We start from the raw sequence: 14,071 nt of genomic DNA on the forward strand, positions 1-14,071 counted from the left end.
TCCTGAACAAGAGCCAGGAGTCACTTTCCATGGGTAGCTTAATAAGAGCTGATTGGAGACGGTCCTCAATTCACGAAAGACTAATTTGGTGATATTTTATTTGGTGGTATTGCCCAAAGCCAATTACTCTGACAGAAGAAGCAACTAAGCAGTCAATGTCATTTTATACAATTGCTATGGAGATCTCATAGAGATAATCCTCTGAGTTGTTTTTAGCATTTCTTTAATAAGAAACATGAACAAAAATGTTGCGCATAGGTTGAAGATTTTATTAAGATTAGAGATTTGTTTTCTGACGAATAGAGCAAGGAAAGGAATAGAAACAAAGATACAGTTGATACAAATAAAAATACAAAATAGAGTGTCATTTATAGGTTTACTAAAGGCATAAAAATTTGTTTTTAGATAAAAAAGATTCTATTAAATTTGTATCTTCTCTGTCTCTATTCCACTATTTATGCCTAATTAAAGTTGATGATGCAATGAAAAACGATATCTTGGATTACTCTAATTTAGTATACAAATTATAGAACAATCGTAACATTTGGAACTAAACGGTTGACTAAATATATGTAGTTTTCACCACAATTAGTTCTTTCTTTTGAATACGCCCCCTCTGAAGCTCCCTGACACTCTAAAACACGAGCTCATAGTTTTTCCTGACAGTTAGCTGGATTCACAATATAAGAGAGCCACTGAGAAATTCTTGTAATGTGTTCATATACAAATGCACCACGATAATATCGAGCTTTATTAATCTGTTTCAATGATCCATAAGTCAGAGAACCACTGTGATAAAAGATAACTAACATGATGTGACACAATCACAATCATCTCCATGTCCGTGCTATGTATTTCCGGAAGATTATTTGCTCGCAACGCTTTCTGGCACGATTTCCTGTATTGTCATCATTCTCAAATACCTAGAATTTCGCGACGGTCTGATTAAGCTCATTGGAACGCAGATTATTTAAAAGTAGTTCTATTGTTGGTGTCTACTATAATATTATTTCAATTCTACTGAATATAATTTTAATTTTTAAATCTGTAACATCTAATTGTTTAACTGTCGTGTTTGAAGTACAATCTAATTTTTAATATTTGACATGTGCATTTTACGTTACTACTAACACGTTTATACAACTGCATTCGAAACGTATTAAAGCGTATCTGGATATTTTCTGAGACCTTACTGATGCGCAGCATCGGGTTAAGTGCTAAGGTTGCCGGCTTGTGCACGTGTGTTAGCCGTTCATATATCTTCTATTGCACTTTTTGTTTTGCATCGTTACCCTCTTAACCCATTCTCCACTCTCAATCGAACGGTATGTATGTATATGCTTCGTAAGTCAATTATATAACCCTATTTCTCCTGATACATTTAACTGTCTATATATGACTTACAATGACAGTAAAAATGTTACAATCTGTTATTGGATCAAATCCTCTACAATATTGCGTTTATGCAACCTTCGTTATTTCTCTGTTTAGTTCTTAATGGATTAAGAATACCCCTTCAATACTTTTTCTTTAAAAAATAAAGAACTTGCGAATACTTTGTTAGTGAACATATACCGACATAATAGTCTTCCCAATTCGTTAATAGGTTAAAAAATCAGATTGGTTTTCCCTATGTTAAAAATAATGATACGGGAATAGATTAACGAATCTATTTTTTGCAGGAATCGAGTTGCATCGATACATAGAGCGTACGAAACGCGCGAGAACGGAAAGCAGAGTCGATGCCACGGAGGTGCACGAAGGAGGCCGAGCGGGTTCGGAAGCAGCCGAGGCCATCTGTTACGCTCGGTTCCCACGCTTCCGCCGTCGCCTTTCCCCGCCTTTGGACCAGTCCTCATCGGTCCTTTTCTTGCCCCCTCCTTAGCCGACACTGCCGGCTCTCGCCGTCGCTTTATTTTATATAGCCGGAGAACGCTTGGACGTCTTTAACCGCGAGTCCGCGTTTTCTGTTACGAACTTACGAGGCGAAACTTTTGTCCATTATCGCGAGATTTCTGCTCATCGTAGTTTCCGTTTGGCTCGGTCTCGAGGCGTTAAGTAAAAGTTGGACGACTAGTCTTGTAAGCATAGGACCGGCCAAAATCTTTATCTCTTTCGGTCCCGTTCTGTGTACGTCACAACGAAAACAAATGTTCCAAGATGTTCCCTACGTATTTTACTTTCTTACGTTCGTTTGAAATAAATCGAATGTTTTACAGCAAAATTCGTTACCTTATTTCCTTAATATCTACTTAAGCGAGCGTTAGCTATTCAATGTTGTTAGATGACATAATATTGAAGTGTTATATGAAATGGTACATAATTTCTTTTCATGACTCTCACATTTAAGAATTAAAACTGAGGTTAGAATTCCAGTTAATCTTTCTTGCGAGTACAGTCTATTTTTACTGAATCGAAACTATAATCTCTGTTACCAGCATAACTCAATGTTATAAGCAAGAGATTAAGTACGTTATGTATTTCAGATTTCTCTTAAATGTGAACGTTTCCGTGGGAGCAGTTAGATAAATTCAGCCGGGCGGCTTCGCTTTCTCCAGTTTGTTCATCAAGCAAGCCGACTGCGATACTTGAAACTGGTCCATGTAAGTACAAGTATCTATCTAGGAGAACTTAGAAAGAGGTCGTTTTTCTATCAGAAGAAAACCCGAGTACAGATTGATCTTCCTTTCCAATCCAATTTCGCCATTACAATTATCAAACTTTCCATGTTAAATGCATTATTGATAATTATTACGAATATACTGTTTTACTTATTATTTTAATAGATATTATTGCCATCCGATATATTTAGTTACGCCAGTGGCACGAATTAGCCTGCCAAAGAAAAAAAAGTTGCTTTCAACGTGGGGCACGTGCCGTCTGCAGTCGCGCCGCCATTGTCATCTTCCCAGAGGCTGTGTTTACACAAACGCATTCCCCCAATCGTCCCCTGCGCAAAGTTGGCACTCCCGACCACCAGCCACTGCGTACAGAGAACGTTCTTAAATGTGTTCGTACAAAAGGAATCGTAAACGGCGCGCACGTGTGTTGACGACGCGTCGTCGAGGGGGCTGGAACGATTAAACCGACCGCAAAAAGAGATGGACTCGATTCTTTAAATACACGGTCAATATGACAGGGGGAGCGACCATGGTGACAATGTCGAGTGACTTCTAGCGACCCCTTGTTTACCTATGAATAAATTCCATTTACTTCGTTACATAAAAACATGAGGATAAAAGGTCGAAAACATAGCCAATAGATTACACATTCGAACAAAGTTAATCCCAGATAGTGTGTATAGTAGCTCACTAAAGTATTCGTACATTTATTACAAATGTATGCGTATTTCTGTGCTATATGAAACATTTTGCAACTTCACTAGCATTGTAATGAGATTAGGCTATAATTGTTACGTTGGTAAAGAAAATTTACATAGAAGCTACAAAATATTTAGTGTAAGTATATGTATATACGTAATTAAAAGTTCCCAGTAATTTTAAAACAATTTGCCGAACAATTTAAAGAATGTAGAGGGCGGTGATCGTGAGCAAACGATTACGTTGAACCTAACTCGAGACAGATGATTTTATGGCGCAGTAATCGTCGCGGTATGCAATCGATAATAAAGGGACGATCGACCCTGTGAACGAAGCCAGGTTCGGAAACCTTTGTACATGATGAACAATTTGAAACGTGTTGCTGGTTGTCGTGGCATAAATCAGTCGCTCTGTCGGCATGATTAGAAACTCTTTGGAAAATACGCGGCGAACATTGGAAGGAACGGCGTAGTATCGGTTCTGTTGAAACAGGCTGTCTGTCGCGTCTCATGGCAACGCGACCTTTTCTTTAGGTTATGTTATGTGATTGTTTTAATCAAAGAACATCGTACGTAACATGAAACTATGTTACATAATCTAAATGAATTTTTGCAGTTTGTCGGAATATAGTAACGGGTAATATAATCACTTGCTATAATACAATACTTATTCTGTGCACATATTAGGTTGATGCATATGAAATGTCCTCTCAAATGAAACTAATCACGTGTAGGTTCTTCAAATCATCATATCTATGTTGAACTGATAATTCTCAGAAATCTAATATAATTAAAGCACTTATTCTTTAGGAAAGGATATCATGTAAAAATTACTTTGATTAAATTTACATGTAATGCATTGAAGAATCTATATAGTATATGCGGTTAAATTTCATTTCAAAAAGAACATTTCATATACACCAATCTAATACATAGAAAAGAAATATTAGTGGAGAAGCATGTTTTTAGAAAATATAATACAATATTACTAAAGCTATAATAAAGTATCGCTTAATTTTGGAATAGATTGTACAAACGCACTCGAGGAATAGATACCGAAATCCCTTCTTTTTTTCGGTGTTCAAGATTTATATGTTTTGTTCTGGGCGTTGTAAATGAGTCCCTCGCGGTTCGATAGCCACGAATGCGTGTATTTAGTTCGATAAGAGAGCTAATATGCAACGTATTCCGACAGGGGCGCGTACGCAAAAGATGGAGACTGTGCCAACAACGCTTGCAACGATATAGAATCATGAATGGTACTCTTGTAAACGATATCGAAACGCAACCCTCTGTTTCCGTTTTGTCCAATAATAGATTTCCCCCATTCTGCGGTTTCCCTTTATTCGCATGAAGATTATGTTACACGCCTGTTCGGCACGGTTAGTCGTGAAGCTGAATGTAACGAACGATAAACCTAACCTAAATTAAGCGGAAGTAAAATTTATTTTTCAAAAACAAAAAATACGTGTTTTTTTTTATAATAATAATTGTTCCATAAATGTTATTAAAAGATTAGGGATACTTCAAATTAATTTCATGGTCGTCTAGAACTTCTTTTTTTTAACACAAACAAACAAAAGTAAACAATCACGCGGGCCACTGGTTACAAATATAAATGCATGGAGAACTGAAACGCATAACCGGCGATTAACCGTAGCTGCTCGAAGCGTATAGCAACAGACCGTTATCTGAAACACGTATGACGATAAACTTGAAACTCTGCTCCAGTATATTCGAGGAATGACCTACGTGGAAGTTGGCATGTCTTGATTCGTTTGCAAATTAAACAACGTATAAAACACTTTCTGATATTTCATTGAAAACAGTTTCTAATCCACCCTACAAAAATTAAAATGTCATTGACTCACGTAGGATGTTTACATATTCGTAACTAAAGAAAACATTCAAACATTTATGATAACCTTTTATGAATATATATTACATATATATGTTATACGAAACATCTCGAAATTTCATTAGCAATGTATTGAGATAGATTGATAAAGTGAAACAAATTTGGAAATGCAAATACATATAGAAGATGCAAGATACTACATCACAGAAGTATTTAAAGAATCAATATATAGTGAGGCTATATTCATGCTATGATATTAATTTTTTACTAAGTATCGTATGCTTACAGTATACATTTTGTAATTTAATTGTATACAATTTGCAATATAATGATAATAAACGAGCCTTATGACAGCGCCAATGAAATTTCAAAATGTTTTACATAACACATACGATATATATACAAAAGTTTTCTATGGTAAGTATTTGAATTCTTTCATGAGCTACTGTAAATACACACAACACAATGCGCCTTGCCAGTTTTCCCTCTTACGAACCAACCTATTATTATTGCAAGGATTAAGCTTTCAAAGCATTACTACAAACCGCGACAAGCAATGTTAGAAATAAAAAAAAAAGATATAATCTAACCTCATCGGTAATAATCGGCGCCTTGTCCATGTTGTCGTTGATCGGGCTGGGTGGCGACGTGGGGCTAGCACTGGGGCTCACATGAAACCCCTTCGACTCCTTGGCAGGCCTCTGGGGGGACACCCTCGCGGGGAAGCTCAAGGTTTTCGTCCACTGCGACAGACCACGCACCATCTTTTTTTCTTCTCGTCCAAAATTTCAACGATACAATATGCAATAATACTACTACATTCGTATATGCGTCTCTAAACGAGTGAGTTCAATGCGCGACGATGCTTCGACACTGTCGCAACTGTTTTAAAAAACGGGTAAAACACACAAGAAAACAATACGACGATGGACCGATATCGGCATTTGTTTCAGCGCGAATCTCAATTTTCACGAACCTCAGGAAAAAATTCACTTCGAAGAGTTAACTGGCCGCTTATAAATATTAATAAGCGTTTCGAGAGATCGGCTGGCGTTGTATCCGTGTCGTGACACGCATGGAAACGGTCTGCTAGCACGCGCGCCAGCCAACGCACGCCACGAAGTTTACTGACAGACTGTTCGCAGTCCGGTCGGTCGGTTCTCTCTGCGGAACGGTCGCGTCATGCCCGCTGGACCAAGCGCGCTGATTGGCGGATCCGATAGAAAGCGACAGGCGATGAGCGCGCGACGAGGACAGACACAATGGAAAATGGCCAATGGGGTGGTTCGTTATGCGAGATGGAACGAGACAAAATCAGCAGGATTCACGCGAGATGAACCGCGACCGCGATATAATTTTCAGAGATGTAAACTCCTGTCCGTCGAGGGAGTCCGTTGCCTTCTTGTCTCTTTCTTCGTTCCAGTGAACGAAGGGAAGGCAGAGAACGAGAGAAGCCTAATAGTATCCGCGAGACAAGGACAGAGACCAGGGAGAGACGGTGAATGAAGGAACGTGTGAAAGAGATTATCGGATATGTGGCACAAGTACAGTCGCCGCTGACTTCATGGATCGCGGTTTAGAAATCGTTTAAGGTTACCTGGGATGTTCGCAACTGCTTGATAAAATGCCCAATAAAAGTCATTCTTATATTAGAGTATCATATAATATATACAACAAACTACGATATCCTTGAATCTTCTTCAAATATCACTTATCTTTTACAGGAGATTTCAACGAACGAATCATTTTTCTATAGAATTCAACAAATATGTAGATTCAATAATAAATTTCAATGGAAGATAAGATCCAGTGATAAAGAAAATAAATCTTTATAAAGTATGTCACAAACTGTAAGTTCTACTAAGATAAGTGTCTCCATAGAAAAGATTACCTGAATTTCCCTTTGCGTTACAGCTCTCAATCTAACGACTAATCAAATTATATCGATGTAGGACCTAAGTAATGACCTGGAGACAGGTTGTGAGACGGTTTCTATCAGAGCGGTACTTTTACTGGCGCCCTTTCGGAGACAAAGAATTTGTCCGCGGCGATAGCGACTCGTGATCAGTAAAGACACACTCGTGTTGCCAACTGCAGGTCTGGCGAGGTGGTGGGGAGGAAAACGACATTGTAAAGCCCGACTGGCGAGGCATGTTCCTTACTCCTTACATTCAGCCGCGTTCAGCTGTATGTAAGTACGCGGACAAGATCTAGCCAGCTGCGGCCTTCTTCGACCTTCCCCCCACCAGGCCGGAATCGAGCCTTCTGGCCAGCTACACGAACCGGTACGCCAGCGTTCTAACAAGGAACATCCGCGAAGACTCCGCCTTCGATCTTCGTGAGACGCTATCTCGTCAGGACAGTCGAAAACGGGCCACCTTTGTAATACCTCGTCTCTTTGCGCTTTTATGGTATGTTGATGATAGTAAAATGAAAACTTCATTTTGTTACGTGAAGTAGAGTGTAGTAATAGGACCATATAACGGATATGAATGTAAATAAATCGTGGAAAAGACAATATACAGTTGGTAAGGTCATTTTTGGATATAATAATATGTAATAACAGTGGCGATAATGGTAATTACGAAAGGGTGAAACGTCGTTTCGAACAATTTTTATTTGTAATTCAATTTCCCAATTTGAATCTATAATGGTAGTCAGAAATAAAAGAATAAAGAGTTTTACAATTCCAAGAATTTATATCACCGATATCATAGATCTGCTTTCTAATACCTAACGCGTTAGTCAGTTCTTCCATTCGTTATCCTATCTTGTCTAAATGACACAGTTTTGACCAGTGACTTCACCCTTTCAGTTGGTATTCATTATGGTCATTCAGAAAGTTCGAGGAACGAAAGATTTGAATCTTTAATTTACCAGATCCCGCGTAGTTCGGAGGTTACACCATCTGTTCCTGCTTTTTTCGAAAATTCCAGGTGACCATCAGATGAACTATGAGTGTCTCGCCCTTCTCTGCGGGGTGTGTATATTTTAGGGCTTAGGGGAACGATCCATGTCGAATTCGAAGCACGTCCTTCTCTAACAGCTTTCTGTCGACTCTGTTAATTAACATGACATATGCTCTTGCGCATATTTCAGCTTCGTGCTATGGTAACCCCTAACGCTATGCAATTGCACTGTTGAGAACAATGAAATCTATTTAAAAAGCTGTAATGAATTGAAAGAATATCTATTGCTTCTTTGTAGACTTTCTTATTTATTTTTTAAGCACTATCTCAAGGAATTTATAAGAAAATCATATGAATATTCCAATTTTACGTGATTTGCAAAAATTCCTACCAAACTAATGGTTTTACTTTTAGGTTGCGATGAGTGTAGTCGAAGTGAATTGTAAGAATTGTTATTTAAAACCGTCGACCAGGCCATTAATAGCATTGTTCACCTTGACTGGATACGTTTTATCGAGAATACTTCCGTTCATTTACTGTTCTACTTACATACCTATTACTTTACTTGAAGTTTTTGTTTTCAAAGGAAAGAATAGGAGACAATGTTAATGCCGTCTTGAAATTTGTATACTCGAGGATTCTTTTATTTGAAGTTTGCAACAGGTGTGCCATGTCAGGTTGCATTAATACCTTGAAGACGTACTGCAATTTTACTGACTGATATTCACGATCATGCACCTTCCCGACCCTTCTTGTACGCCAAGCAGGTGTCTTTCCCCTCTTTTCTCTCTAGATCAAAATCTTTCTTTCTTCAGGGTAAACTTGCACGAGTCTCGACAGTTCTCCCTCGAAATTCTCCCTCTTTCACAGATTTTTGTTTGCATTTCTAGAATACTACCAGCTTACGTTTGACTCCCCTTCCTTTAGATGTTAAACGGGAAAATGAATTTGTATTATTTTTTTCTTTAGGGAAAATTTGATAAAATACCTTTTATAAGATATTTATAAAAATCTGACATCTTAAAATAAACACTTCAAAATACATCACACGATGTCTTAAAGATGACAGATTCCTGTTCCTAAGACGTCAATAAGGTGACTTTATACTATTTAGAATGTGAACAGAAACGTCGACGTTGAATGTTTTGTCACAAGGCTGGATTTGTCAAAGAGGATTGCGAAAAAATAGAGCACGTTAATTCAGAGAGATTTCACTACGTTGACATTTAAAAAATCACTCGTGTTTTGTTTCAAAGAGGATTGCAAAAAAGTCAGATGTGCTAAGTCAAGAAGATTTCACCGTTAAAGGTGAAAAATCACTTCTGTCCATTAACCGTTCGAATCACAAAACGCGAAAAGCAAAACCGTAGTCGCAGACCGTTGCATTTTCCAACAGCACAATTCAGGCCACTTTTGCGATAGAATATCGCGCACTAATGTAATTGGTGCGTAACGTTTCTCGTGTCAAGGGATCCGATATCCTTAATAACCAGTTTCTCCGATTTCCAAACACGTCCCCCAGATGCTGACTTATCAGAAACGTATGTGTCAGCTTATTTAACCCTAATGGAACCGGAACTCACGAGAAAACTACCCTTTGTCCTCTCATCCACATCCCTTTATCATCCGTTGAAATTGGTCATGTGCATGAAAGTCAACTAAATTACGCGTGAAGAACGAAGATCACAGAGAAATACCACGATATAACGATTATTTTTCATACGAACAATTTTTAAATTCAGCTCCTTATCAACCAATAGCAACAAAACTGTTTGCATATTATGCGCACTCCGTAGATTTTTGCGTTTTTAAATTACCTAATAATTGCACAGATATTTACAGTGTATCAACGATAGTCGATCGTCACCTTTCAAAGCGACGAGCAAAATAGAAAGTTGCGTGCACGATGCCACAAACGTTTGAGCCACGATACATCTTCTTATCGTTGACGAGTTTGGAACTGACAGTCTCGTGATTTCTCCATGGACTTCCGTCTATATTGGTGCACGAACATCCTGCAACCGCGAGGGAAATCGCGATTACGTTCGTAGCAGACACGTAAGGCTGGCACGCGTTCCCCTGACGTTTAGTCCAGTTTTGCATCCGGCACAGGTAGATACTGGGGAAAGGTCGAGCGACCGACCTGAATAAGTTGATGGTTACGCAATAATCGTGGTGCACCAGCGTGCTTTTTATGCTGCAAGGCTGGTCAGCTTGGAACGAGAATAGGTTCGAGACGTGCATATTTAGATTTAAAGATAATCGACAATGAAACACTATTTTACATAAGATCTGGATTATTCTATTTAAATGCAGAATAAGAGAACATTGTAAAGATAAATATTCGCTATTTTATGTAAGATGTGCATTACTACACGTACGCGTAGAATAAGGAAAAATTAAGAATATAAAGATTGCAAAGGGTGTAGAGTTAAATTTCTCTTCAGAAATCGAGTAAGACGAATCTTCGTATGACGAAACGAGGAATCAGTGAATTTTATTATCGATGAATCTTCCATGCGATGAAATAATCTCAAGCATAGATTAATGAAAAAATTCTAAAATATGAATCATCGAAAATTCTAAACATCTATAACCATTCAGGAAGGTATGGATTTCAATATTTCTACGCAGAATGCTCCTTTAACAATTGTAAAATAAATCATCCATATTATACAATATAATAAACCCATCCTAATTTACCTATTATTACCGATATATCGATATTCCCCGCAACAATTCGTGATCTAACGTTACGAAGTACTCCAGAAGATACAAAAGATTTCTTTTGATCCATCGACACTATTTCGATTTCCACACGAGCATCGAAGAATAAAGGACCCTCGATACAAACATTCAGAATCGAATACCTCTTCGAAAAATCAATCCTACGTTGGATACGCTTTTGTGATACATTTGTTCCACGTCACAGGAGGAAATAAAATCGACGAAATTTACTCTCGATCGATATTGAACGCAACAGATCGCGCATAAGGTGGGTCCAACGCGCTCCGAAGGGAACAAAGAAGGATTTTTGGAGGCGCCGATGCTAGCAGCACCTGGAGAGTCGATGTGAGGGACCATTCGGAGGATAGGAACAGCCCGGCGAATAATATTGGGAAGTGTGCAGCTGTCACAGCAGCTGCAACCCTCCTCCCTTGGCTCACAATCTGACCGGCAGCTTTTCTGCCTCCTCCTCAGCCTCCTCTGCCACCTTCTGCTCTCGTTTGCCATCACCTCATTCTCATGGTCTAACTTCTGCCTCGTATTCTCATTCCGGTTCTCTTCGTGAACTTCTCACAAAAACTATTGCACCTACAACCCTTTGACCATCGTGAATTTCCTGAAGGAAACTCTTTCAAATTTTTTCCCCCTTTCTTCCGTCTTTCTTTGGTTACGATTTCGAGCTTGTAGCGTTAGGTTACGGAGTTTTCCAAGTATAGGATTGGAAAGTTACGGTGTTGCATATTCAACTGCCTTGTTAATTAAGGCTTGTTAATTAGATATATTATACACGAATTGATCATAATAGGTTACCTAGTTTTCAGGAAAGAAAAATGAAAAAATACTTTTAAAAAAGCCATGAAACCAAACGATACTTCACTCGGTAATAAATATTAATAGAACTACGCCAAGTAGATAGAGAATGAAAAATAGAATTAGTCATAGCGTTTTGATAACAGGGGAAAGCACCACGGTGTTCTCACAAATGCTTTCTTGAGAAAGAAAAAAGAAGTAGGGAGCTGCTCGTTCCCCGTGTCGAATAAGCATCCCTTAAAACGTGAAATGAGAGCGTGCATCGAGGAAATGAATGTGCCCTCAGCACGTTAATGGACTGGTTGTTCAAAGGGGGCCCCTTTCGTTTCCGCGTGAACATGTGGGTGTATATCTAGGCCATACTAGTTCCTCGTGGAGCGATCAACCCCGTTTTTTCGAAGCCAACCACCGAGACCATCCTCTTTAACGAGGAATGTACGGCATCGGTCAGCTGCTCTTTCTGTAAAACTAAACTTCCTGCGCCACGTGTACATCTGCTCCTTCCCCGAACACCTGGTGGGGGAAATCTCGTGGTCCTGGATGGGTATAATGTAGTCACGTATAGCAGGTATCCCGAAGGTTCCTCGGGACTCTGTGTACAATGAACGAGCAACGTAAATACTCTCGTTGTTAATTGCACGTATACAAGATTTATTCAATGTTTCGTGCTCTTCGGTACTTGTGGGGAACGATAATGGATTATATGATATTATTACCTCGTTGAAAGAGAATGTGTGAGAAGGTTCCATTGAGATTCTTGGATCCTATACGGGTATTTAATATTGTTGCGTGTATCGTAATTTATGGGTTCTTGTAAACGAGGAATAGGTGTTTAGTGATACGAATGTGTGTCTAAGTGAAATTTTTGTAATTATTTGACATATAAGTTCAATGATAATATTCGTGAAATCGAAATTAATAGGCTGGAGCCTTTACGAAACATTGGAAATAAAATATGTATATCAAACCTATTATAAAAGTAAAACAAGGGAGAAAATATTTGGAGCTAATATGGATCTCCTTATTAATTTTCACAGTTTCATTAAGAGTCCCTTTAGCGGTTCAAAGTTAATAATTATTAATTATGAATTATACCATAAGAAATGTTAACAGACTCCATTTCGTAATCTCAACTTCTTCAATCTTGAATTCGTTAATGCTTTGAAGTACAAAAAATATATTTCTGAATCCTATATTATAAGAGAACAAAATAGAAATAAAGGCTATCATGATATAAAACTGAGTTGAATTTGTCGAATCAAGCTGAATGTACTTGAGTAAATACGTTCACCACTGTAAGTCACTGTGATCTCGTTAAACACTCAAAATATACTTTCTTAAAAAAAGGCTTAACCCTCCTCGTCAAAAAGATAGATACTTTACCTACTCCAAAAAAGAAAAAGAGAAAGAAAGAAAGAATAATTCCTCACCATTCTGTCGAAGTAGCTCACAAACCACGTCATGATCCCACTAACACTGTAAACGTATTCAAGGCGTCATTTTTAATTAACACATCCTTTCCATTCACCGACAAAAACCATGGCCGCCCCGTTGATTCGGAGGACCGGAAGTCGGAACTATTATGACCGGTTTCGAGAGGTTGGTCGGGTTATCCGGCGCAATTACATTGTGCTTGGCTCGTCGCCCTGCTCGTTACGAAACTCGAACTTTTTCACTATATGGCAGACATACAGATACATACATACGTTTCGTTGGTTCGTGAAATTATTCGATTCCTCCAACTCCCGTGAATTCGATCGATAGGTAAATCTCAACGGTGTTGGCTTCTACACCGAGAGTTCAAGTTTGTCGATGGAATCTATGCATTCCACTTGAGCCACGTAATTAACACGAAAGCGGGACTGACAACGTTCAGCGAATTCTCAACAAATCGCCTTAACTGCACCTTCTTGTCTCTTAGTGATACTTGGGAAAGTCGTTACCTCGTACAGCCATTATAATCGTTCTCTGCTACCTTGAATCGTCTCCAAGAATTCCTGTTGTCCTAATTTGTCATGGCCCTTTGTTTCTCACTAGACAAATTGCTACTTTGCGAAGATGGTTGCTCGGTTGTTGATGTTTGTTGTGGTCGCAGTAAGTTGGTATTCGAGTGGGTGAATACTGTGTTGAAGAGAATGATGAAAGTTGTTGCGGGTTTAATGAACTTTGACTGAAACCATGTACAGGGTGGTTCAATCGTCTTGTTAACAGACAAACAAGATTCTTGCTTATGATTGGGGAACGACTGGAAGAATCTTAACTTGTTCTTTGGATTCTCATAAACGTGTTTTTCCTTTGCATTGATAAATCCTTAACGTAAATCCAAAAGGTAATCGTCAATAACGTAATACGTTCGATTGTCGATAAAAGTTTCTCTGGTTGGAAGCAAAATTGTATCGAGAAAAAGCATGGAGATGTTAGCGACCGTTTCAACAAAATTTCTGGAAT

The 14,071-nt window shown here is 38.6% G+C and overlaps 1 protein-coding gene and 1 long non-coding RNA gene across 6 annotated transcripts in view; one reads left to right on the plus strand and one right to left on the minus strand.

The window, feature by feature from the left end:
• LOC117205853 (TNF receptor-associated factor 4) overlaps positions 1-14,071 on the minus strand; it is a 39,506-nt gene that overhangs the window by 12,759 nt on the left and 12,676 nt on the right. The window contains exon 1 of one of the 4 annotated variants that reach the window (XM_033444625.1): positions 5,768-6,321. The exons of the other annotated variants lie outside the window; for them this stretch is intronic. Within the exon in view, the coding sequence (XP_033300516.1) occupies positions 5,768-5,941 (174 nt within the window). The 5' untranslated portion in view covers positions 5,942-6,321. Of the gene's footprint in view, positions 1-5,767; positions 6,322-14,071 lie in introns of those variants that run through there. 4 annotated transcript variants of the gene reach the window in all.
• LOC117205858 lies at positions 1,035-4,785 on the plus strand. 2 transcript variants are annotated; one of them, XR_004487303.1, is made up of 4 exons: positions 1,035-1,325; positions 1,683-2,363; positions 2,487-2,603; positions 2,787-4,785. It is a non-coding gene; the product is annotated as an uncharacterized LOC117205858 (long non-coding RNA). The 2 variants fall into 2 exon arrangements; XR_004487302.1 differs by having other exon boundaries at positions 1,683-2,603.

This window comes from Bombus bifarius, unplaced genomic scaffold (assembly GCF_011952205.1).
Source record: "Bombus bifarius isolate JDL3187 unplaced genomic scaffold, Bbif_JDL3187 scf7180000007996, whole genome shotgun sequence".
NCBI lineage: Eukaryota > Metazoa > Arthropoda > Insecta > Hymenoptera > Apidae > Bombus > Bombus bifarius.